General features: G+C 47.5%; 8 protein-coding genes across 8 annotated transcripts; 7 read left to right on the top strand and 1 right to left on the bottom strand.

Moving 5' to 3' along the window:
- On the top strand, window positions 1-672 carry EI90DRAFT_3020734 (uncharacterized protein; the record flags this gene model as incomplete). Its single annotated transcript, XM_039057541.1, has 2 exons — window positions 1-229; window positions 299-672. 2 exons carry the CDS (start codon window positions 1-3, stop codon window positions 670-672), a joined length of 603 nt encoding a protein of 200 aa, XP_038910116.1.
- A 653-nt stretch (window positions 673-1,325) lies between these two features.
- EI90DRAFT_3081815 (uncharacterized protein) lies at window positions 1,326-2,533 on the top strand. Its single transcript, XM_039061963.1, has 4 exons — window positions 1,326-1,796; window positions 1,848-2,022; window positions 2,074-2,168; window positions 2,328-2,533. Exons 1-3 carry the CDS (start codon window positions 1,408-1,410, stop codon window positions 2,122-2,124), a joined length of 615 nt encoding a protein of 204 aa, XP_038910117.1. The 5' UTR covers window positions 1,326-1,407; the 3' UTR covers window positions 2,125-2,168; window positions 2,328-2,533.
- Window positions 2,534-3,231: 698 nt separating this feature from the next.
- Window positions 3,232-3,956, top strand: EI90DRAFT_3081820 (uncharacterized protein; the record flags this gene model as incomplete). The annotated part of the gene is made up of 2 exons (XM_039061964.1): window positions 3,232-3,480; window positions 3,505-3,956. A coding segment is annotated over one exon (249 nt), but the record flags the coding sequence as incomplete, so codon positions are not given.
- Window positions 3,957-5,763: 1,807 nt separating this feature from the next.
- Window positions 5,764-7,464, top strand: EI90DRAFT_2631072 (uncharacterized protein). The gene is made up of 3 exons (XM_039053364.1): window positions 5,764-6,874; window positions 6,922-7,018; window positions 7,200-7,464. Exons 1-2 carry the CDS (start codon window positions 6,091-6,093, stop codon window positions 6,963-6,965), a joined length of 828 nt encoding a protein of 275 aa, XP_038910119.1. The 5' UTR covers window positions 5,764-6,090; the 3' UTR covers window positions 6,966-7,018; window positions 7,200-7,464.
- Window positions 7,465-9,903: 2,439 nt separating this feature from the next.
- Window positions 9,904-10,732, top strand: EI90DRAFT_2940327 (RNA recognition motif 2-domain-containing protein; the record flags this gene model as incomplete). The annotated part of the gene is made up of 6 exons (XM_039055242.1): window positions 9,904-10,018; window positions 10,062-10,106; window positions 10,192-10,243; window positions 10,308-10,379; window positions 10,434-10,484; window positions 10,552-10,732. The coding sequence occupies 6 exons, from the start codon at window positions 9,904-9,906 to the stop codon at window positions 10,730-10,732; spliced, it is 516 nt and encodes a 171-aa protein (XP_038910120.1).
- Window positions 10,733-16,821: 6,089 nt separating this feature from the next.
- EI90DRAFT_3081828 (uncharacterized protein) lies at window positions 16,822-17,755 on the top strand (the record flags this gene model as incomplete). Its single annotated transcript, XM_039061965.1, is given in 4 exon segments — window positions 16,822-16,999; window positions 17,094-17,180; window positions 17,251-17,564; window positions 17,577-17,755. A coding segment is annotated over 1 exon segment (216 nt), but the record flags the coding sequence as incomplete, so codon positions are not given.
- A 1,192-nt stretch (window positions 17,756-18,947) lies between these two features.
- EI90DRAFT_3293054 (uncharacterized protein) lies at window positions 18,948-19,843 on the bottom strand. The gene is made up of 2 exons (XM_039067362.1): window positions 19,469-19,843; window positions 18,948-19,397 (listed from the first exon to the last, which is right to left on the bottom strand). Exons 1-2 carry the CDS (start codon window positions 19,799-19,801, stop codon window positions 19,002-19,004), a joined length of 729 nt encoding a protein of 242 aa, XP_038910122.1. The 5' UTR covers window positions 19,802-19,843; the 3' UTR covers window positions 18,948-19,001.
- A 2,637-nt stretch (window positions 19,844-22,480) lies between these two features.
- EI90DRAFT_3132445 (uncharacterized protein) lies at window positions 22,481-24,091 on the top strand (the record flags this gene model as incomplete). The annotated part of the gene is made up of 9 exons (XM_039064477.1): window positions 22,481-22,556; window positions 22,632-22,655; window positions 22,712-22,833; window positions 22,880-22,993; window positions 23,050-23,245; window positions 23,306-23,446; window positions 23,493-23,617; window positions 23,672-23,735; window positions 23,991-24,091. The coding sequence occupies 9 exons, from the start codon at window positions 22,481-22,483 to the stop codon at window positions 24,089-24,091; spliced, it is 963 nt and encodes a 320-aa protein (XP_038910123.1).
- Window positions 24,092-24,408: the final 317 nt, after the last annotated feature.

Raw genomic sequence — 24,408 nt, forward strand, 5'->3', positions numbered from 1 at the left:
ATGTGTATAACCCGGGATCTCACCATTCAACCGTGCGCTTCCTCGTACTTGCAGTCCACTAATTATGATCTTGTTACCTCGAACTTTGTTATTCCGGAATTTCGCCCGGCCAATTTGACCGCGGATAGCGTCCAATACTTGAATGCAGGAGTTGGCCTTCAGTGCACTATTCGTATCTTCGTATTTGTCGGTTTCTCAATTAATCCCAATGGGACTGTTCAAGTCTTTGGTACGTATCTAATGAGGCTGACTTTCGTGCAGTGTGTTGATGACTTATTCGTTACTGTACCCTGACCAGCACAGGCACCCATTCCCCCGGTAGTATCCTTCAATGCCAGGGATATAGCTAGGATAACTGTAGAAGTGTCGGACAACGGATACAACGGAACTGTTGAGAATTTAACCACTGGCCGCGCGGCGAAAGGATACATGCCTTCAGTTATACCTCCTGTCTGTACCGCGGCATCATGGGGTATCGAGGGGCCCAACTCTCAGTCTTTTGTGGGCAGTATCAATTTCTACAACACGTTCGCTCGTCACGATCGCAAACACGGGGGGCTGGAAGTTGGTCCGAGGGGAGCGACCATTCAAAACATCGTTACACCTAACGGGACACACCTTACTTCCACTAACATCACCTCTGCCTCAGAAATAGCCATCTCATATCTCTGAGGCTAATTATTCTGATTGACTGATGGATTCTATTGTTGGCTTGTCTGACACTGATGTTCCAGGAACGGAGCTTGTTAAAACTTCGTTCCCCTCAGTTCCCATTCACAAGATTAGTATCCTTCTTGTTCGTTATGTTACTCGACAAGTCGTTACACTCATCATGTTTCCATTCCAAATGAAGTACGCGTCTGTACAAGTGAACGAGTTACAATCCCAGTTTTTCACCAGTCCGACTGTCTGAGGACGCATCCGTATGGCGATTTACAACTCGCTATAGTCTCTTATGTGTGTATCACGGAATTCGAGCTGAACGGACATGGGACATCCCGAGTTGCGCTACAGAACTGCCACAGATCCCAATACGAATAAAAGAGGTGTACCCCGTTTGTGGATGCTGCAGGGGTGCGCGATTCCGTGGTGTACCATTCACCAATGACAACTGATCCGACGCTCCAGTTTGTTGGCACCGTTAGTTAGGCAATATCATAAGGAGTCCTTCAACAGGTACTGAGTTATCTCTAGGCCGGATCGGCGCTCTGTATTCTCCATTTATTCCTAATGACACCACTAGCAAGACTGGGGGCATCTGAGTGGCCGGTGCTGAGCTTTACTGTGGGTATTCGTTGTCGGTTCATCACTATGCTACCTTTGATCATTATTGCCTTCAGCTCGTGGATCCAAGTGCTTTCGCCCAAGGTGTGGACGTGAGCGTTGCATTCTGGCAGGAGATTGTCGATGCAAGCCACGTGTGCCCCAGTTCCATTATCAGTAATATATATCAAATCCAAACACCGCCAACTCGTACAACATATCGGGGACCTCTTTCCCGTAACTGCTCCGCCAAACCCTATGCCAACTCCAATATTGGCACAATGGCATGTAATAGCGGGATGGTCTCCGCCCCTTTTGGATTCGTCCGAGGCATCGACCCCCGCTAACGACTACTCAGTCCCAAGTGACCCGCAGTTTTTTTCTCCCGTGGCATTCTTTTTCTTCAAAAACATACCGAGCTACTTGATGATCTTCTGCTTGCTACGGCATGATATGCACTCGCGCTCAGCTATGTCACCCCATGCATTTGCAATGTCGTGGATCGAAATAACGCTCAGTTGGGGTCCCAGCAGGTAAGACGTTCGAGCAAGCGTATTCGCACTCATACTGACATGCAGTTCCAAGAACTGGTTTGGTAATCTCCGGGTGCCAAGGAGGCGTCGAAGACGCGATCAGCTCAGCCTTGACTGGTCCCATCTTGCGGGTCTAGTCGAGGTCGGGGCCGTAACGAACACATCACTACAGGACAGCATTCTCAGGGACGCAAACTCGGTAGTTGGATATGTCGAGGATGCCGTTGTAAGTGATGCGAAATATACAATGTCTACTTTCTCCAATGTTTTATTACAGAGCAGGTTAATTCAAGCAGCCCTCGCCCTTTCCACGCTTATCGGTGGGTGACCGTATACAAAAAAACGTCATCCAGGACGTGCAGACGTTGCCACGTACGTGTTCGTTTCATGTATTTTATCGCCCGAAATGCCTCACGCTTGGGAACCTTGTGGCACGTGTGGTAACTGCCCTGTGCGCTATCGTTGGAACCATTCTTTTCGCGTTTCCATACATCATTTCACGTGGCGGATTGACCAATATCGCACCTTCAGGGACTACGGCTCCAATGCTCGCTTCGTGAATCGATGCTCCTAAGCGAGTCAGTGATAGGCGGTGAAATCGGAGATTCGGTCGGATAAGATGAAGTGTATTTGTGGGGGGAATCTTGTGTATAAGAATTTGGGTCGCAGGTCCATGCGCAAGTTACGAAGTCGCAAGTTCTGTGTAGCATTCTCGATGTTCATAGCGCCTTCATTCTTTGTTGGAACTGTGGGAGGTATCTTGGATATATATGTCATGAGACTGACAGTGCTAACGCGACTTGCTAGCTGGGGAATAAGTGCGGTACGAGGCGTGGGACCGTGAAGAAATCATGACCAGATCGGGTAACATTGCATAGCCGCAAACGTCATCGATCGCTGATATGGCGGTCATGATCGGATTGCAAGCCTTGACTACGGAAATAGGCATGCGCCGGACTTCCGGTATGAAGCACTGTGTGCGAATGATGTTGGTTATATATGACTGCGTGGTACGTCAACGTAATTGTTGGAGAGGCGCCATGGTCGCAGCCTAGATAATACGGCCGAGAGTTCTGCATCGTATATATACTTCAGGGATAGCTAGCGGAATGGTCAGGGGTGCACGCATGCATCGCTCGTCGGAAGCCAATTAGGCTAGTCAATCAATGGATTCGACAGTTGTAATGTTCGCTTTAAAGTGTGACGAAAAGATGCGTCTTTTACAGCCTGGATGCTCAAACATTCCACCTGAAATGGAAAGACCAACATGGCTATTCACACCACACCACAACGTTACGACGCACAGATCAGGGATGTGTGTGAATTGGAAAGTTAATTCAAGCTCCACGCAAGAGGGGTTGGAACAACCAGGACCAAAATGACCCCGTGCGAATCGACAGAGTCGCACGGCGAAGTTGTTGAAATGTGGTCATCTGAGACCAAATTACTTGCTTTCGTTTCACCAACCCTAGTTTTTGCGGCATTGGGAATTAAGAAGACTGAGCAAGTCATTTCCTACACGGTGTTAGTCATGAGGGTTCGACTACTGACGGAAAAAAAGAGAGGTGAACCTCCCGGCGGAAGTACTGCACTGTTGATGTCTAAGCGAGCTGATCAAGGTCTGGACTCGATGAGCCAAAATAAATATAGACCCTTCAAGATATGGAATGATCTGCCCTTCCACTGGTCTGGTGTTTAAACTAGATCGAATAACGGCCACGGATTACGGTTAGAAGGGTCTCCCGAATGGGCCCCGTCGAGTAGGCGTGCGAGATCATTGGAGTAAACAATGAATGGAACAAGGGTAAGAACAGAATCGTGACCAGTTTCGGTTGTGTCAAGACTGAGCAAAACGGACGTGGAGAGAATCAGTTGAGTGTGTGTGTGTATGTGTGGCAGTGCGGCTATCCCGGCTCTTTACACCGTACATGAGGGATCTGGTCGGGTGTGTAAGATCTTCTGGTTGGGTAGAGTCGGGACGGGTTAGGTGTCGGGTTGCTTCTACTTCTGCTCCGATTGCGTCCATCATGGTCCCCTCCGTTCCTCGGCTGCTCACTGTCCTCAGCGCACGATGGGGGTTGCTGCTTCTGGGGTCGGTCGCACGGGACCTCTTTAGAAATTCGGCTCCTTTCAAAGCAGTTTGAGTTCACCACGACTCCGCCGCATGAGAACGAGATCTGAATTGTTTGGTCAGAACACGTGATGTAGTGAAATTTGACAGCTCCAAGCGCCCAGGATTCACTCGTTGTGGTTAATGGCGATGATATGGTCTGGAAGCATTTCGCTCTATCGTAAATCTTGGCATCCATCTATGTGCTCACCTTCACGAACTAAAACTTGTAACTGAGAACTGAGGGCGGCGGTGCCTCCTTTTTCTGGACTTGGGAGTCGCGTCTTTGTTGTGTGTGGACCGTAACCGGACTTGATCCCGTAAGACGGTAGTCGTCAAAGTCACCAGTTTGTTATTTCGCGGGAAACATGTAAATCCGCCAGTTGGGGGCGGCTCCATATGTGCTTCAAGTTGAAGTCAACTAGATTAATGAGATGCGGCTCTCACCCATGTGCACCCTTGGCACTTGCCCTCTTCGCTCATGTGTTCCCATGGGCCCTTCAGTTCCTATTGAACTTGGTGGTCCCAAAATGCTCTTCGAAAATCCCGGAGGACTCTTTCTGTCCAAATGCGTAAATCGCCAGGGTTAGGGAGACCTAGAACCATTGAAGGAATAAATGGTCATTGTATTGAAACTCGCAATGAGAAGCCCCTTTACAGCAGGCAACTTGGTTTCTGTTGGTGTAACGCTTCCCATGCCAACCCTTCCTGGGCGCCCTGACCCCCCCTCCCTTCGTGGTTTTATCGGCGTTTCGGCTGTCACCTTCTCCTTTACTCTGTTCAATAAACCGCCATAACGGTACCCGGGCACTTCCTAGCTGGGAGAAGCCGCAAAGGATTCATGTCGCCAGCCAACTTGGATCAATCTCAACGATACACTTCCTCACACATCCATTGCGCACGCATATCTAACCTGATTCGACCTCAATACTATGTGTTCTCGTCTGATCCATCTAGTCCACAGTCGTGGTCTTGCACCTCGTGCAAAACTTGCCTTACTCTGCCAAGGTTAATCGTTCCGTTCCCCCACTTCGGCCCAATACCATTCTTCCACATTGTCCTCGGTGGCAATCATGTTCCGAAACTGTGAGTTTGTTCTTCTTCCCAAAGTATCGTGTAACAACATCAAACGCAATATCAAAAATTCAACGAGGAAGCTGAGGAAAATCCATCGCGTTTAGTTCAGGACTCACATATAAGGGTCGCGATACCCGACTGCCTATCCGTTCACTCTTTCCCTTTCCCCCCATCTCTGCCCCCCTCTCTGCCTTCCCTCCCCCTCCCTCCTTCATCTCTTCCTTCCTCTTCGTCTTCTTGCTATCTTGTGATATTCTAATCATCATAAATTCTGGTTGCTCTCTTGAATACCCCCCATCCTTGCATCGTCATCAAGCTCAACCTTTTTGGGGAATCGGCCGAAGGGCGGACCGAATCCGCGTCCACACCGGGATCGAGCTCTAAAAAGGCTTGCTACCGTTGCTGGTTGGTTGGTTGGTAGATTGATATCCATTCGTCGTTCAACGACAAACAACTACTTCGATGAGTCGCTCGGAGAATAGTAGCAGTAGCAGTGTTAGTCGCAATTTCACTCAGGCTCGAGCTCAGGTATGTTTCTGGGAGTGTTTGTTTATGTTTGCTCTTTTTCTTGCTCTGTTTTTTTTTTTTCTTTCATATTGCATCACATTGGCTACCTTCACTCTTCCCGGTCCCCGGGCCCTATATACACGCTCGATTAGGGGCCTTGAACACCTCGCTTGCGTTGCTTGCGATCCTTGTCACTCGTGACCCTGGATCCGCTCGTACGACAGGTCACCAGAATCCTCTAAGCCACCCGTTCGTTAGGACTCCCTTATCATCCAATTATGTCTTCTCTGTATTCCTTGATTCCCTTCTCTCGTGAATCACCCTATTCCTTGGTTTCTGATCATTGGGAATCTACCCCCCTTCCCCCCCTGCTATCATAAACGCTAATCACCATACCGTCAATACCAGGCTCACCAATCTCTCCATCAACATCAACACGCTGCATCCGCAACGAACGGAAGCAAGAAGAACGCGATCCATAATAATAGTGTGACTCCAGCTCCTGGCCCCCTTGTTGCTACGCCCACTCCGAATTCTTCGGCCTCTTCTACTACTGTGTCAGCGTCTACGTCCTCTTCTACAACTCCAACTCCTACTGCTATGACTACGAATAACACTACGCTTCCGACGATAGCCGGTACGATGGATAAATCCCCTATACCTACTGTCGTCGTTCCTCGTACGCCACCTTCATATCATGTCACTAGCGCCGCTACACGCAATTCCACGGGAACTACGCCACCGATGGCAGAAGACTCTTCTTCCCTCATCGCTACCCCTTCCACGAACAACCCACCCATCGGAAGACACCCATCTCCTCTTACTCCACCTCTTACGCCCGCACACGCGCTCTCCTCTTCGTCAAAACTGATCGAAGAGGTTGACGAAAGTGTGGGATTCGTCGAAAGTAATATCATCGGAAATGATGCTCATTCTACACCTCCTGCATCCGCTGGCAAAGATAAGCCGACGTATGTGGGGGGACAACAAAGTCGTTATGTTCCCCTCACACCCGTCACACCAAAGCAAGGAAATCCGTCTTCTTCTTCGTTTGATTCTCCCCATTCGTCTGGCACTAATTCCCTAGTGGAGCCCGTCTCTATCTCAAGTTCGCCATATGGATTATCTTCAGATGAGGTCGTCGGCTCCACTCCGAACGGCGGGTTGGATACGGGTATTGGATTAGGCGGTGTTAGTGTGGTGGGCGTGGAGGGGAATCTCGATGCTCCACAGTCACCGGGTCGATTTCTGTTTTTGTACGTGGGTCCAGGCCCAGTGGGAGCTGGGGCATCGACGGTGGGATCTGAATGTGAGAAGGGGAGTGGTGGCTCCGAGGCTACGATTGGCTCGTGGGATGTTGAAAAAATGAAGGAGGAATTTGGGGGTGAGTTTCGATTTCATTGGTCGTGGTTTTTTTTTTTTTTTTTCAAGAGAAATTTCTCGTAACTGATGCTGTCCTCGACCGTTCCCGATAGCATTTGGTGATTTGAAGGGGATGTATATTGGCTTACTGGAAAAGCATGGCATCGTAAGTTGCACCTTCCGATCTACACCCAAACTGCTGAACGTCATATCGATACACGCTCCATTCCACGCCTTTCCCTCACCCTCCATCCAACCCCATGACCCTCCCCCTTGGACTATTACATCATCATCAACTCCTGAAATTTCAATTCTGATCTCTTTGATTTCGCTTTCCCCCCCCCTAGATTATACTGGCGTTTTATGATGTCCGTACCGCTATACATGCGCATCAAGCTTTCCTCTCGTCGAGGTTCATCCCCTCGTTGCAAATGACGAACAACGACAATGGGAAGAAAGTTGCATCTAGATTCGTTTCAATTGGAGAACTCTACCGCGTAAGCGCTCTCTTCCCCTTTTTTTTCTCCTCAACACCATGGATGATTTTTCCGTTGTTTATCGTCCTCCCCCCCTTAACTTCGCCTTTTGCTTTATCTCCGAAATGAACTGATCGATCAAATCCTCCTCCCCCCCCCGATACAGCTCGTTGGACCTTCGAAATTTATTTCAGAGTCAAATGGTACACTCGAGATCACGCTCACTCCAGTATCCCCTCTTTCCGCAATGGTGCCATCTCCCCATCCTGCTTTTCCTGCCACTTCAACCGGAACACCGCCGACGTTACGTAGGTTTCTGGAAAATTATGGAGATCTCATGAGTTTCCAAGTGCAGCAAGAGAGAAAAAAGCCACCGCCACAAGCTTCGCTACCCGAAGAAGCCCAGGGTCCTTTTGTGTTGGTGTATAGAGTCGAGTATTTTGATTGCAGAGCTGCGAGGGTCCTTATTACCACTTTTGGATCTTCCGACGCCAATGCTGCAGTGGGCGACCAACCCAACAAAGGAAAGAAGGGTGGTGTGGAAGGAGAAAGAGGTATCGTTCGACTTTTCATCGAAGGTAAAGGAGAGGGGGTCGTGAGGCTGAGCGTTCAATTGGTGGAACATCCCATCCCTGAGGTAACCCTTGTCGCTGCCGCCAACGATGGCGGTATGGGGAAGGAAGGCGTGGGTAATAATGATGGTGGCGCTGCCAGTGAGGCGCCTCCTGGCACGCCGCTGTTGCCATCTTCAAAGACAAAGGCGTTATTGGATGTCGATAATTCGCGAAAGCGAACGACGCCTTCTCCACCTTTTACGAGACGTTCTTCGACTGGCTCAGCGTCTTTCTTACCTGGCGAATTAACGAGTTTGCAGATGGAGCTTGGAGCTATTGCGAGGCGTTTGCAGTCGAAGAAGGATGAAGACTCTGAGCAGGGGGATGTTCAACGTTCTGCGAACGAAGTAGAGGAGAGGGAGGGTGAGGATACTGGAGCAGCCTTTGAAAGCTCTGGTACTGGTGGAGATGAGCAGAATGCTGCCATTTCGGGATCTGGTGGAGGTGGACGAAAGGGTAAGACGAAAGCTACTCCAAGGACGGCACCTGCTACGCCTCGTCGCGATCTTTCTATTCTTCCTGATTTAGTTGCTTCCCAAACGCGACAAGGACATCCTCATTCCACTTCTTCTATTTCTTCCCGATACCCTTCCATTTCTTCTATTACCTCCAATGGTCTCGGATTCGCTCCTGGTCATCAAGCCGACGCCAATGGCGCCGCAGACGAATTGTATAAAGAGGAAATTAAAAGCGCAATTGGACGCGTAGAAGGCGAGATGGCACTTTTTGCTCCAAGCGGACTCGGTAATCTGTCATGGAATCATGGCCCGAATTCAGCTCCCACCATTACCGAGTGGGCGCCTGCTAGCGCTATCGTTCCTCCCCATACACCGTCCCCGCATGCTCCCTGGGCAGCTCCGCATCACTACGCTCAATCTTATTCAGCTCAGTACTATCATTCGAACTCTCCTGCTTCTAATGCTCCTTCCTCGAGGGTCGCAGCTCCCGTTACCCTTGCGCTTCCACCTCCCCATCCTGGCATGATGCCTGTTTCGCTTTCGCCTGTCCCTCATGTCGTACATTGGGGTTCGCCTGAGGATCCTGCAACAGCATCGCACGCACACTTGTTCACCCCGCCTTACATTCCTGCGTACTCACCTCAGCCTGCCGCCGAGCCTTACGGAGTGGAAGCCATGAACGGGAGTGATTCCTCAGACCCTGGAGACAAGACGGTCGCGAGTGCTATATCAGACCCAGCGAGGCTCTACGACGTATACCCTCATCCCAACCTTAACATGGCGATGCCACCTTATGCCTACGCTACACTTTCGCAAACTCACACTGCATCCCCTAACTCTGCTCATTTTCAATCGGTCGCGCCCAACTATCCTCTCCCCAGTGTTACCAACCACCCCTCGCCTCCACCCCACCATGGCCATGCCACTCATTTTCCGCTTGCTCACCACTCCATGCCTTACTACGACTATGCGCCATACGCACCTGGCGTGTACCTTCAGCATGGCCACGCATCTCCCCTCCCCGGATTAGCAGCACCGTCGAATGCCTCTGCATCGGCGAGTGATTCGCCTCATGTTGGGACGCCTACATCTGCTTCAGGATGGGGCCCGGAGGACCACGCTGCGGAGGGCGCCCATCAATCCACAGCGCATTATTCCGCTCAAACGACGGCGGGCTCCGTCTCTGGGAGCGCAAATACTCGTTCCAGTAGCGACAGTGGATTGGAAGCCGTCACGAAGAATCCAAGATGGAGAGGGAATGCGTATGTAGGTCATGAAGTCCACGGCATGCTGAATGGGTCTGCGGATTCGTCTCTTTCCGCGGGCTCTTTGCCGACCCGAATGAAGTCTCAACATCACGAAGTCAAAATGCCAACAACCCCCGGCCAACGGTTCTCCTCAAGTTCGGCCAGTCTTGCCTCTGGGTCAGGCTCTTCCTTGGTTGGGGCTCTAGGCCGCGGTATCCATGGATCTGGACTTCGTACTAGTATGACGCTTGGTGGGATGAATAGAGAGAGGAAACCCATCCCTGAAGCGAATATTATCGATGTGGAGAGGATCGAGGCGGGGTTGGATACGAGGACTACGGTCATGTTGAAGAACATCCCAAATAAGGCAAGTTGATGTTTTTGTTTCGATTGTTTCCCTGGTTGACTTTGAAGTGGCTATAGATGACCTCGAAGGATTTGCAGAACTTTATTGGGGCAGTGAGTTGTTTTTTTTTTCCTCTTTGAATCTTTGGTGGGGTGTTCGGGAGTTGAACGTGTGGTCGACGATAGGTTTGCCCTCGAGCCGTCGACTTTCTTTATCTCCGTATCGATTTTCAGAATCAGTGTAACGTCGGGTAAGATAGCCCTGATCCGAAGGAATGATTCTACTGAGCCGATCTCCGACTTCTTTCAACATAGATATGCGTTCGTTAACTTCATTGAGACCACAGACTTGCTGAAGTTTTGTAAGCAGTGCTTGGGCAAGAAGTGGTATGTATGCATACCTTTCGAGTCCTAACTGATGGATTCACTTCACCCTCCCAGGAACATGTTCCAATCCGAGAAAGTGTTGCAAATGAGTTATGCCAATTACCAGTATGTCCAGTCGCGTATCTCTCGAATCCCCTCGAATGCATCTTAATCACATCGCTCTTTGGCTTAGGGGCAAATCAGCTCTCGTCGATAAATTTAGGAATAGCGCTGTTCTGAACGAACGTCCTGAATGGCGCCCACAGCTCTTCCATTCCGAAGGCCCCAGCAAGGGTCTTCCCCATCCCTTCCCTGGTAGGTTCCAGTGTCCGAGCGCCTTGATAGCTGTCCCTTATATTCGTTCTAGCATCTAACAGTAGTATTCGCCGTGAAAGGTCTTCCCATATCAAAGCCGAGGTGGGCGACCCCGTTTCCCGCCCTTTGATCAGCCCTCTGACTTGCATTATAGGGAATGTACAATACGCTCCGTCATCAGTAGTAAAATCATTCTTTTCATTATCGCCGCTGACTCGCACGTTATAGCCTCAATCGTCAATCATCTCTCTTCTCTCTAATTATATACCATATCTTTACGTTTTATGAGTCGATCAGTGCTCAACAAATTCCATTTGCTTTTTTTCGTGGGGCTCATCGCCCCAACCCATTTATGTATCGCTTGTCCTTCTCTTTTTTCCCTGTCACCTATAGTCCCTATCTTCTCTTCCTTTTGATGAATCCTTTCCTCTCTCACCAAGATTGCAACCCTTTCTGTGTTATTTCGGTTGCACATTCAGTTTTCAAGCGATGACTTTGAGATTTATATGAAGGGGTAGTTTGCCCTTGCCGTCCTCCGTATTCACGGTGTTGGCCTTGAGCACCCTCAGGCTGTGTGACATCACTAATCGGTTCTGGCCAGGATAGTGGACATGGCACCTACTACTCATGACCTGGCCTACCTGATAAGGAGAACTTGGTGAGGGTACTCCAATCTAAACAGCCACATTCCTGCGTTAGTGTGGGAACATTCTGGCCCAGAATCCACCATGTGACTACTCAGTGCCAGGCCACGGATATATTCATTCTTTCAAATTCATTTCTTTTCCCTCAGTTCTTCACTGAGACTGAGTCATTTGCTCATAGTCCATCAATAGTGTCACTCATCAACAAATAACATTGTAACTCTTCACCTGTATGCATGGACTATAACACAGAGAGTACAGTCAGTTATATGAAAGTTAAAGTAGCAAAGAAAGTGTATCCAGTGTGACTACTGGACTTATCTGGAGCTCCAGGGTAATTAAATGGAATCAGCTAACCAATACAATGGGTATAAGCAGAGGTGGGGTCAAAGTCCAAGGTTGGAGCTAAGACTGGAGGTTCCAGAGACAGAGATGCAAACAGGATTCCAGAGCAGAGGTCCGGAGTTGGGAGCATAGGTGTTGCATACTCATCTGGAAGGTGTTGAGGTTGAGGTCAGACCCAGAATGTTCTGGAGTCAGACCGAAGGTGGTGTTGGAGCCAGAGGTGGGATAACCTCTTGGGAGTTGGCAAGGAGAAGGTGATGGAAGGGAAGTAGGGCTCTGGAGTCAGTTTCAAAGTTCCAGGAGCCCGGAGCAGAGGTCAGGATTGTATGGATATGACAGTAATATGAACATGTGTAAATACATGCAGTGAGGGTGCTTCCTCCAACAATCCTGAGGGTGTATGCTGCATGCATGCATGTACTGGTAGGGCTCCGGGTGGATCGGATTATCCTGGATGATCCGGAATTTTCAATCCCGGATGCCAGATTAGGATTGGGGGTCAGGATGTATTCTTGATCCGGGATTGGCATCCGGGATGATCCCAGATGATCTGGGGATGGAGTCCCATTGCTAGCATGCAACTAATGGCCCCCTTATTGGTTTGGGGGCCTCCGAAATTATTGTATTGTAGCAAAGTCATCCGAGATATTTTAACTCCTGACTCATTGTCCGTGCACATTGCTGGCTGCTGTCCAGAGGGGTGTCAAGACTGTTTCCCACGGTCTAGACACACTTTACATAGTTGGATAGCCCTATTGAATAGCTTCCAGAATATACAATTTGAGAGTGAATTGACCAATAAATTATCAAGAAAAATGCAAAATACTTTTTTGGACGCGAGTCTGCAAATACTTGTGGCTGTCCAAACTCACTGTCTGTGCACAATGCTGGCCACTGTCCAGAGGGGTGTCAGGGCTGTTTCCCACGGTGTCAACACACTTTACACCAATGGATAACCCATTTGAATAGCTTCCAGAATATACAATTTGAGACTAAATTGACCAGTAAATTATCGAGAAAAATGCAAAATACTTTTTTGGACACGGGTCTTTTGGGGTAACTCAATGTCTGTACTCATGCTGACCACTGTGTCAGGACTGTTTCCCACAGTGTCAACACACTTTACATTGATGAATAGCCCATTTGAATAGCTTCCAAATTTATTGTATGATCGGAATTCAGGTAAATACATGTTAAAATACAAAGAAATCTTAAGATGTTATTATCCTGGATCATCCCGGATCATCCAGGATTTTCATCTGGCGGATCCGGATTGGCCATTGGGAGGTTGTCCCAATCTGGGATTTCTGATCCTAATCTGATCCTATCCGATCCACCCGGACCCCTATGTACTGGGTTGCACCCTGAAGCATCTGGGGTGCCTGGGGCTGGGCATGTTGTGTGCACATCTTGGGCAGGTCAATGGTACATAGATATAGATGAAAGTTGTCCATGTAAGATAGAAATAGAGATAGAGATAGAGGAGAAGATAGAGAGAAGGAAGAACAGGAAAGAAGAACATGAAATGGAGAAGGGGGGAAAGAAGGGGGTACCAGGTGAGGTGGACCCAGGTCGAGGTGGGTTGGGTGGGTGTCAGGGTTCAGCACCCTGCCTTAGGGTGCCCTGGACTCCCCACCTACTTTACTCCCTTTATTCTTTGATTGTTGCCTTGTTGTTGCCTTTGTGTGTTGTGTACACATGTGCACTGGATAGTGTGGGAACTTTCTGAGTGAGCAGCTCACCCAGAATGTTCCCATGGGTCACAGCCACATTTCTGGGGGAGCAACTTGCCCAGAACATTCCCATGCTTACTGGGCACTGCCACCTGGATGTTCCCTCTGGGTCACACTACACAACTCTAGGAGCTGTATAGTTGTGGGCATGTGACCCATTCCTTTATATAGCAACCATGCGGGGAGATGAGACCTTTACCCTTCTTCTCATCTCATGCCCCACATAGGCAAGTGTACATATTTCACTTTCTTTTACTATACATCTCATGCCCTGCATAGTGTGAGGACAGGTTAGATGGGGGTTGAGGTCAGGGAGCCTCTGAGTCCAAGGCCAGGCCCTGACAGTGGGTGTGCCCTGACAGTTGTAAAGGCTAATTAGCCTTTTACCTCTACCAGGCTGTTGAATATATAGCCCACTAAAGCTTAGATTCAGACAGACTAGGAGGCAAACAGGGGAACAGAACATTACCATCCCCAAACCAGTACATATCCCATTTCTGTTGGAGAATATACTGTGCCTACATGACCAGGAGCCTGTCACACATCACGCTGGCCTTGTGGGACAGCTCAAATTGGTCCTTTGTCACGTGTCACACTGGGTCTGAGGCTCTGGGTCCCTCATCACGCTGTGAGTACGGTTTCAAGGTGGCTGTGACATTTTCAATTCAAACAAATTTTCAATTTCCAAAAAAGGCAATTATACTTCATGAATTAAAAACGAAAATCGCCATTTGACACTTTTCGCAGATTTTTGCAAGAGGGGAATTTTCGAATGTTCAAATTTAGAAATATATGCTGCCTGCTTATTTTGTTGTGCAGGAAAATGCCAACTCATGTGTCATGCCTCTGGAGGTGTGTCATGCCTTGAAGGGCCGCTTGCGGCAGGTTCTCCCTTGTCATGCTCAAACCCAAGGCAGCTCCCAGTTGTGTAGGTACAGTAATATGTTCCCAATAGTATAGAGTTTAATAACAGCCTATACCAGCATGGCTCAAGGGCAAGTAGTGTATGGATACACCCTAGAGGTCGTGGGTTCAATACTGGGCTTGTCCATGATTTTGTGTCCTTGCCATGTGACCTGGATTTGAAGCCATTTGAATTTGCCAATATTCTGGAGTTTAACTTCCGAGTTCGGACTTTCCGGACTTACTTTGGACCTTGCAACTATTGCATTGTCCCATTCAATTCTGCTATACTCCCTCATTCCTATTTGGGCTGCTGCTTCCTTCTATTCAGTCAGCTAGCCATTCCCCACTCCCATCCTCCTTCCATCCTCCTTGGGCCTTGGCCCTTCACTCCTCCTTTGGGAAACACCATTGAGTCAAACCCTTGACCCTTGGTGCTGTTCCTCCTTCCAGCTCCCTTTGTCTCCTTTCATCCTACCCTTGTTATAGAAATATATAGGGTTATGGCAGCTCCAGGGCCGGGGTCGGACAAGATGACAGTAAACCGCTAAGGTATATTTTCGGAGTAAATAATTGTAAATACATGATTTCGTGCTTGATCTCCAACACTTGTTCCTTTTGATTCCAGACCCCTCCTTATATACAATGTACCTAGTAACTTGTAACCTTAGTCCAAAATTGACTTGATTCCTCCCTAAGAGACTTCCCCTCTGCTAGATCTGAAATTAGGGACCCCCAGGACAACCAGCAATGGCACAGCGCTCTGCATGAGTTGCTGAGGCCGAGGTCCTTCCACATTAAGTCTCTGATTCCATTCCGGAGTCATCCGAAGCTGCCATATCTAACAATTACTCTATATAATCTAAGAGTTAACTGCTATGTTGTCCAACTGCTGTTGACCTGGTACTTTCAACAGGTTATGAGCCCAGGTGGCTCACCTGGACACCTGAGGGATTAAGGAAATCTGCCTAACTCTCATGGTACATAGTGCTGTTGGTGAAAGTCCTTGAGTTTGAAGCAAGAATTTGCAATAAGTCCCACTGGGCATGCGCTTGTTGAGAAAGTCCTCAAGTTTGAGGCAAGAATTTGTGATAAATCCCACTGGGCACACGCTTATTGAGAAAGTCCTTGGGTTTGAGGCAGGGATTTTGTGATAAGTCCTGCTGGGCACACATTAATCGAAAGTCCTCAGGCTTGAGGCAGGAACCTGCAATAAGTCCCGCTGGGACTGCATCGATTTTGGAAAGTCCTATTTATTAGGCACCTGTAATCTCAAAGCCCATGGGACATGGCACTTTATCACTGTAAGCCCTTAGACAGGCATGCAATGTTTACCTCACATTTTCCTCTCACCCCCTCCTTTCCACATCATCACCTCTCTTTAATTTTTCTCACACCTCATCATACCACTGTTATTCAGAGGGTGAAAATTTTACACTCCTTCCTCATTCAATCATCATGCCAGCCACAACCCCATTCGACAAACTAAATGACGACAATTATACAGCCTGGTCCCAGTACATGAAGGCTGACTTGGTCCAGAAGAAACTCTGGGGCTATGTTTCTGGAGATATACCCCGACCACTTGGAAGTGCACATCACAGGACTGTTCAGGCCTGGCAAGAAAAGCATGATATTGCTGCAGCTGAGATTCTACTCAATGTCTCCCTGAAATATATCAGTCATTGTGATGACACTGATGCACCTGGAACCTGGAACAAACTCAGAACCATATTCTGCACAGAGGGCAGTAGTTCTATTGCTGCACTCCACTATCAATTCAATTCTATGCACTACAATGGGACCACAATGCGAGAATGGATTACCAAAGTTGAAGATGCCACACATCATCTTGAAGCTGTCAAGTCCCCTATGATCCCAATTGACATCATCAACATCCTAATTCACAATCTCCCAGAATCATACTCCCCCCTAATTGTCATCATCGATACTCTGTTGGATGACCCCCTCTGACCCATGGACTCTACAACCATTCAAGATGTCATCAGGCGACTTCTAAATGAGGAAATTCGCCTCACTAACACTACACACAATGGAGAACCCTGGGCTGCCAAAGTTGCCAAGGAAAGTAGGAACACAGACAGGTGTTATAACTGTGGGCAACCAGGACATATCAAATTCAAATGCAAACTTAGCCCATATGTCATATCCATACCAACTCCACCTCACCTCCACTCCACTCTGCCACTGTTCCAGTCCACCTCCAGTCCATCCTCCCCCTGCACCTCTGCTATACCCTCCAGTTCACCTCCACTTCTGATCTCCAGTACCTTCTCTGGTACCTCTTATCCTTATCCTCACCTTATACATTTATTACAGTGAAGTGCAAAAAAATCTGCTGGTTTCGATTTTGATGGAAGCAATCTGGGGTGGAGTCACCTGCTACCAAAATCAGGATTTGAATGGAAACCCCAATGGCACCGTAGAACTCCCCCTAAATGTGGTGCTTAAGCACCCAAACTCATTGCCCTTGCATCAACAAACCATTAACTCTGTCTAGCTAATATCTTGAGTGCAGCACAAAAGACATCTTGGTGCATTATGACCCAATAAGAGATTGCTGAGGCCTTGGGAGTGTCCACATACTGTTTGGAAGTTGCTTGCTGCTCCATACACAGATCATCAGGATTGAGTTGAGACAAGAGGGTGACACTGAGTGCTTGGTATCCATGCAGTGAATGTAAGTACAAAAATCACATCTAAATAGAACTTGTGATGTATGATCCCAAGTTCCTTGACAACCTCAGCCTGGTTTGAATCTTGACAAATTACAGGCTGTGCTTAGAAATGAGTTTGAGATTGAATCAAGCACTTGGGCAATTTTCAGAGCGCTACATAAGCATAGTCTCACCAGAAAGAAGGTTTGTCTTCCGACTCCCAACTGCCTTTCAAACCCTAATAAGCACCTGTTTACTATGAGTTTATGTGCAGGGATGGGTTATTCTTTCACGGGAGTGGAATATGGAAGAGAATGTTATTGTTCAAATAGCGTTACATGGATTTCAGGTGCTGGTCAACCTGCTCCTGATAGTGATTGTTCGGTCCCATGTATGGGGTTGGGGAGTGCTACATGTGGAGGTGGGTATAGGATTGAGATATATGCACCATTTGGGTACTCAATGTTTAGCTTTTGGAATATGAAACAGAATTATGTGAGTTTGTAGGGGGGATGGGAACACTTGAGTGGATTGGGGGGGCTGATATTGTGAGGTTAGAGTGGATGCTAATGGGTGGATGCTCTTTACCTATGTGGACTACACACATGGTAAAGTGCTTCTCAGGTTGTTCAGAGTCTTTGGTTCACTGATTTTTTTCTTTTGGCTTGTAGGCATCATCCAGTATAGGCATGTGGCTGATTTGGTGCCTAGTTCCCCTCATGTGTTCTTCTGCACCATTTCCTTGTGTATTATTAGCTGATTTCTTACCTTGTAAGTGGTCCTTGGGCCTTGTATTATGTAATTACGATGTACATGTAGTCACATGGGTAAGCAGTAACTTCCAGTTAACCGCTTACACACACTGTAATATACACACCATCATATCACTTATGGCCTCATGTGCTGAGCAACTCCACTGAGACCTCACCCATCTTGCTCTGCCATTTTTGCTTCATCCACATTTGTTCTTGAACTTGTTCCTGTGCTTTCAGCATGTCTGAACTTCATATGGTGTCAAGCACATGGCAAGGAGGGCAGTGTCCCTGGACCTTTCCCCAGAAGGAGGCCAGAGGTAGAGAATGGGTGGAAGGACCACAGCCTCAGTGACTCGGAGAGGAGCGCTGTGCCTATGCTTAGGAGTCTGGTCCTTAACTTCAGAACAAGAGGGTGTGAACTCTGGGGGATAGTCTTGTCGATTTTGCACTAAGGTGCCATCAACTACAGTACAGGACTTATATACATAATAGAAGACAAATGGGAGCAAAGGGGAAAACCCAAGGGGGACTACCCGCTTGCTGGGTCAGTGAGCTCATGAGAGAATTGCCTTATCGAGCATTGTGGAGTGGGTAGGTGAAGGGTGGAATTAGCAACAGCTACTGGAGAGTGGGAAAACCTTTTCAGAGTGGGCAGAAGTCCTAGGAGGTCTGTAGTAATATTGGGTAGGTAGAAATATTACAGGGAAGTGCAAAAAAATCTGCCAGTTTTGATTTGAACAGGTAAGAGGGGCAGGTGAATCCTCTACCTAAAAAAGTTGGCAAGATCATGGCTCACAGCAGGGATTTCCTTATTTGGATCAACAGCTCAAGCACCGGGGTCTTCACCCTCGGCAATCACGGCAAGGGCAGCAACAGTTTGAAGAATAAAAAGTGAATATCATGGTTACCAATTAGATGCTCAGTACAAACTTAGTGCCATGGACAAAGAAATCATGTCGGTGAGCCCTATCTCCATAAGTGGCCCAGCCATATGTATGTGATGATGCATGATGGTTGACCCTGTCTCATCCACAAAAATGAGTTGATTGGCATTGTAAGTCACACTGAGGAAAAAGATTCCATGATAAAATCATGCACACGTGAGGATTCCGTGAAAAATCTTAGCACTGTGTAGGATTCTTGGTGACAGGATTGGGGTTTCAGACTATCTAAATCCTGCGCAAGGAGGATTTTATCATCAAAACTTATGTGCACGATAATCTTTTAGTCGTAATATTACTATTTTGTAATGCGCGTTATGACGTGTACATCATGAACCTATGTCCTGTTGGGCACCCATAGATAGTGAATCGTCCTTGAATACAGTGCGAGACCAGGATCCGCTGCGATCTACAATTGCCCACCGTGGATCCACCTTCCCAACCCTGAGTCGGCCAACAACGGCACATACAGCATTTAGATCCACAACCTCGACATATGAGGAGACCAATTTGAAATATGTCAATTCCGAAGTTGCATCGTGTCCTTCGGTGTCCAGTGTTGTGATTACAGCAAGAAGGTGTATTCTTGGCTCACCATTCTTTGAAACCCTATTTGGTGGAATGGCACATTCAAGTATATATTCGAGGTGACCATAAAAGACCTGCTGGACGAACTCGAGCTCAGCCTTGGGGAGATGTGCTTTGATATCGATGTTAAGTTCATACTATGTGGATATATTTATGTGTATAAGCGATGAAGGGAATCCTAGTGATGCATCAATATGGTTGGACATACCCGGACAAAAGATGCGTCGTGTAAATTCCGTTCGTTCACACTTGCACTGTGAGCGATCGCCCCACGAATAAGATCCCCACCATTTCCAATGCGAACTTTGGTCCAGCGTGGCATTACTTGCGGGATGAGCTCCAGCCAGAAGCTCATTGTACTGCCAAACGACATACGGAGTTGCTTGGCAACTTTTTTGCGAATGGAAGGCTCAGGGATATGGGAGCGCGTGACTGGATTGCGTAAGAATGAGATAGGATCTGTTGAAATTATCTTGAAGCATAAGGACATTGGTAACACAGAACAATAATGCACAATCAGATTGGGACAAATACTTCTCATGTTGCGAGGGAAGGTTTTTGTCGGGGTTGATTGGCATGAGATCTGTAAGGTTGAATCGGTTAATGATCTCGAAGAGCTGAGCTGCCTGGTATTGTCATAAGGTGATGGGTGTGAACGGTTCCCTTCGGGATTTGATGCACGGGAGCAATGACCCACACCACCTTTCCATAATGAATGTCCAATTATTACAAGGGGGTCCATTGTTGCGGATATCAAGAGGGATGTGAAGGAGAGCGTGGACAGTGAGTGGGCATGCGGACAGTCATTCGGAAGAAAACTGGTAGTAGATACTACATGGTAGACAACCACTGACCTCAGCTCATCGTTAGGCAGAGAAATAGCGTCAGGGTTGCTTACCTCTCATACTCTTTCACATACACAATAATGTCGTCTTCAAGTTCGATTAAATCTTGCTCTGTGAAAGAGTACTGTATCGTGCATTTGAGAATCGAGTTGAACTTCATAAAATGGTGATAATATTTTGGTCTGTTGAATCGGCCTCGCAAGACATAGGGTGCGATATGAATCATCCAACAGGACCAGTCTTCGGCAGTGAATAAGTGTCGCTCAGTCCAGATGTTAGGAGTGCGATGACCAAAGCCTGAGGGAATTGTGTCACCTGCACGAGAGGTTTCCTCCCCGATCTGCTCCCACACATTGTCAGGGATCCGGTAGTGCTCTTTTCCCTCATCCAGATCCTTGTATCTCCCTTGCCAGAAGGAGACAAGATTTTTCGAGTGATTCTCCAGACACAGATGCATCCAATTGTGAGGGAAGGAGTGGGTGATTGAGATTGATGGTAGCTCAGTAAGAACACATTTCCCATTGATGCCAGATTCGCGCTGGACTCTGGCCAAGTTGACTTTACGTCCACCTCTGAGGGAATCAAGTGTCGAGATAAATGAGAAATACTTTGATTCTGTATGGAGTAGGTGACTTTGAGAATCCCAGTATGTTCCATTTCCTGTAGGCTGGTTACGCGGTGGCGTATGAGAAACATAGTGGGTCTTGCTCCCTGAGAGATTGCGAGTACCCGTGATGTGACAAATCGAACATGGAGTAATACCATTTGGACCTTTGAAATTCATGATATGCTTCATTGCTACCATATCGCCATGACATGATATCAGGTAAACATGGAGCTTAAAAGTTTCGTTCGAGTGAGAGTCAAAAGCTCAGTCACCCTGTGCAAGTAATTTGCATTCATCAACAAAAGGCTGGAGAAAGGAATTAAAATCCTTTGGTGCATTAGGACCTGGAACAACTGCCACTGGGATGACATTTGAGAGTTTCGTACGCTCCTCTGGGGGGAGGTTGAGGTTAATCGCGATTATTGGCCAACATACAGCACCACTGTTGCGCGAGCGCTTAAAGATCTGGAATCCATCAGCCATAATTCCTAAGGCAACATCGCGTGTGTCACTAAAGAAAACATGGCCAAGGGGCTTCCCATCTATTCGTATGAGCCGACTAAGCAGGAAGCGGTAGTGATCTCCATCAAAGACATCGCTGGTGGTGGCACTGTCAAGTTTGAGTTCACCACGATATCGGAGAATCTTGGAGAAGTGGTTGTTGAGATAAAGCGATTTAATTCGTGGACCAACAGGAAGGTAGTGGAATGTTTGAAATGCAGTGCCATTAGATTTGAAGCAAGGATGTTGACAGTATGGACATGAATGGAGATTCTCAAATTCAGCGATAAAACAGCAGCAGCTGTTAACACAGCAGTCATAGGTGTATTCTATGACATGAGAAAGCCTTGACACGTAGGAATGGAGCTTGTATAAGGAGGCAAGGTTGAGTTCACTCTTGAAGCGAGATCGGATGAGATTGTAGGTTGTGTTGGAAAGATCGCCTCGCAGCAATACATCAAACATCTTCAGGTGGATATGGTCAATTTCAGATAATGGTAGGTGGTCTGTAATTGTGTTCATCGGTAAATAACATAAGGGAGATATCTGCTTGATACACACAGAAGTCATTGTGGCAACAGAGTTCAGCATCGGCCTTGTATCTAGAAATGGCCTCCACCCAATCATGGAGAATACTTGGGCTGACATCTTCGAATCCATCTGAGTCAGAAAGATCTTGGCCTCCTAGGTCATCGGAAGTGGCGTTGTCACTGATAGGTGAGTTAGAGGCAATGAACTGTCAGATGGAGTATATCACTCACATATTCCCAAAATCCCGGGTCCCAGTAGGTGAGACAGCATCCAGTTGGTTTCCCATCCCATCTTCATTCATCGCGCTGTCCCCTTGGTTACTCTCAATTTCATCTGAAGGAACAGCAGCGGCTCCTTCCCAAGTGCCAAGATTTCCTGTAGGCTCCTGGGACTGCACCATAGCATGGCGTCCCAAAAGACGTGCTCTCTCCCACTTGCGCTGTCTACGAGCTGTACTAAGTGAGTGCCTGCAAATTCTCCAGGGTGGCGCACCAGAGTGGCCGTGGTCCATAGGGGTGATGGAGTCCTTAGTTTGGATGCAGTACCAGATGAAAACACCAGATGTAGAGTAACAGAGACCCAATAGTGGTTAAAATGTCACAACTGAGGGAAGAGCAATGAGTTGGGCAAATAGCACTTGGACGCGTTGTGTGAATATGTTTGGCATTGTTTATGTTGACTCTCGTATTTCTATCTCACACTCCGTGACTTACATCTCCTACACAACTCACAAACTATGCCTCACCCTACCCAGAAGCGAACCATCTCCCAGATTGATCAAGAGCAGAGGAGGCTGGAGGCAGAGCGTGAAGGTGTGCCCTTTCTCTGTGCCCCGTGCTGTGTCTGGTTCAGGCTCGTGCTATGCTATGGCATCTTCATGTCGGTAGAGCTCCTAGCAGAAGATAACGCATGTAAGGAGCCATTTAAACAATTTATTTGTCTTCAAAAGCTGACTCGAGTCATACAGCACGAAAAAAACGCGTCCAGGGCCAGATTCCAATGCCGCATGGCCGACCTGATCGTTCAAATGGAGGGTATTCCCTTGCTAAGGAAATGCAGATAGACAAGCATATGATGACTCTATTGCATGTAAGCTCTCTCATATCATCAAATTATTGAATACTTAAGACTTCAGCTTCAGGAATCCGTTCGTACCGCAGTCCGTACCCACCTCGGAAAAGCTTTCCTAGATGGGGAAACAAGGTATAACAAAATTGGCTTTCAGTGCCTGGGCGCAATAGCAATCGATGTAAGTATCCTAGTCATTGCTACATTGCAATCCTGATACTGCATTTTACAACTTAGGTGACGAAAGAATTTCCATGGCTTGAATGTGACTATGAAGATGTGTGGCCCCTTGATCCACTAATCAGGACAACGATTGAGAATAGGAAGACTGTTCTCAGGAGACGGAAAAGGGGGGTAAATATGGTATGTAACATGTATACTTTTTCCACCAATCTATTCCCAAAAATCTCCTCGGAAGGTGAATCTGTAAAGGGTAAGTCATCATCCACTTTTCCTCATAGTTACGCATCTGATTCAGCATGTTGGATGTGAGATGCACTTAATCATGGTGCTGCAGCGAATACCAACGGGACCCAGTCACACGGACCTGCTCAGCACAACATGCCCAGTACCAGTGAAGGGAGTCATGATGATGATGGATGCAGTAGGGCGCTGGGACGTGTGCAAAGGAAGAGTAAGTTCCTGGCCCCTGTTTATTCAGATTAACATTATCATAATAGGAGTTGTGCCACGACGGCACATCATCAATGACACTGATGAAGATAGTGATGAAATTAATGACAAAGATATGGAAGATAGCGGCAAGGGTTCTGACTGTGGTGAAGATGAGAATGAACGAAGTGACGTAGGTCCCAATTTCCTCAATTGCAACAAAGGGAAGCGCTGAAAACAGGCTCAGGGTGAAGATCACCAAGCTACACCCAAGAGCACCAATCAGAGGTCGGATGTGAAAGGAAAACAAGGTAAGTTATCATTGGTCTCTTTGCAAGCCTGGTTAGCACAACGGAGGAAATATGTGGAGCCATCCCAAGACCCAAACGTAAGTGCCATTCCACATTAAGCTGGTCCACTGCCATAATCCCAAGCTAGCCCGACCCCTTTGTCGCAGGGTCAGCGTCAGTGAGAGGATGGATCAATCCCCACAGACTAGTTGCGCTGATAGGAATGGGCATGTAGATGGTAGGTTCATTTACTCTCCCTATCTGTCGTTTCTGAAGATCTTCAAGTTGGATACCATCAAACTATCGTTTCAACCTCAAAACCTGTTGCCGCTAGTAGGCCATCGGCAAGAAACCACAAGATTGTCACCCATTACTAGGTACATTTTTACCCTATATAGGTGGGCGCTTAGCATTTTGTTGTGGTTGTGTGCTTCTCTCACGGGTAACATTGCTAGCTACTAACCTTATGTCGCACCGATTACCACACTCCCAACAATCTCTTACTCGATTTGCTCTTAACTCTCTGCTATTCACTTTGAAAATTTTCCGCTGCTCGAGTTCCTGACACCACTACAACTTCATACCTTCTCCCTTTCGATTGTCATCTCATTTGTTGCTCATTTGCTGTGCTCTAGTCATGTTGTCATACCATCATGTTGATAGCTCAATATAATCCTTCGTCCAGTCAGACATA

This window comes from Cantharellus anzutake (assembly GCF_015039405.1).
Source record: "Cantharellus anzutake strain C23 chromosome Unknown EI90scaffold_88, whole genome shotgun sequence".
Lineage (NCBI taxonomy): Eukaryota > Fungi > Basidiomycota > Agaricomycetes > Cantharellales > Hydnaceae > Cantharellus > Cantharellus anzutake.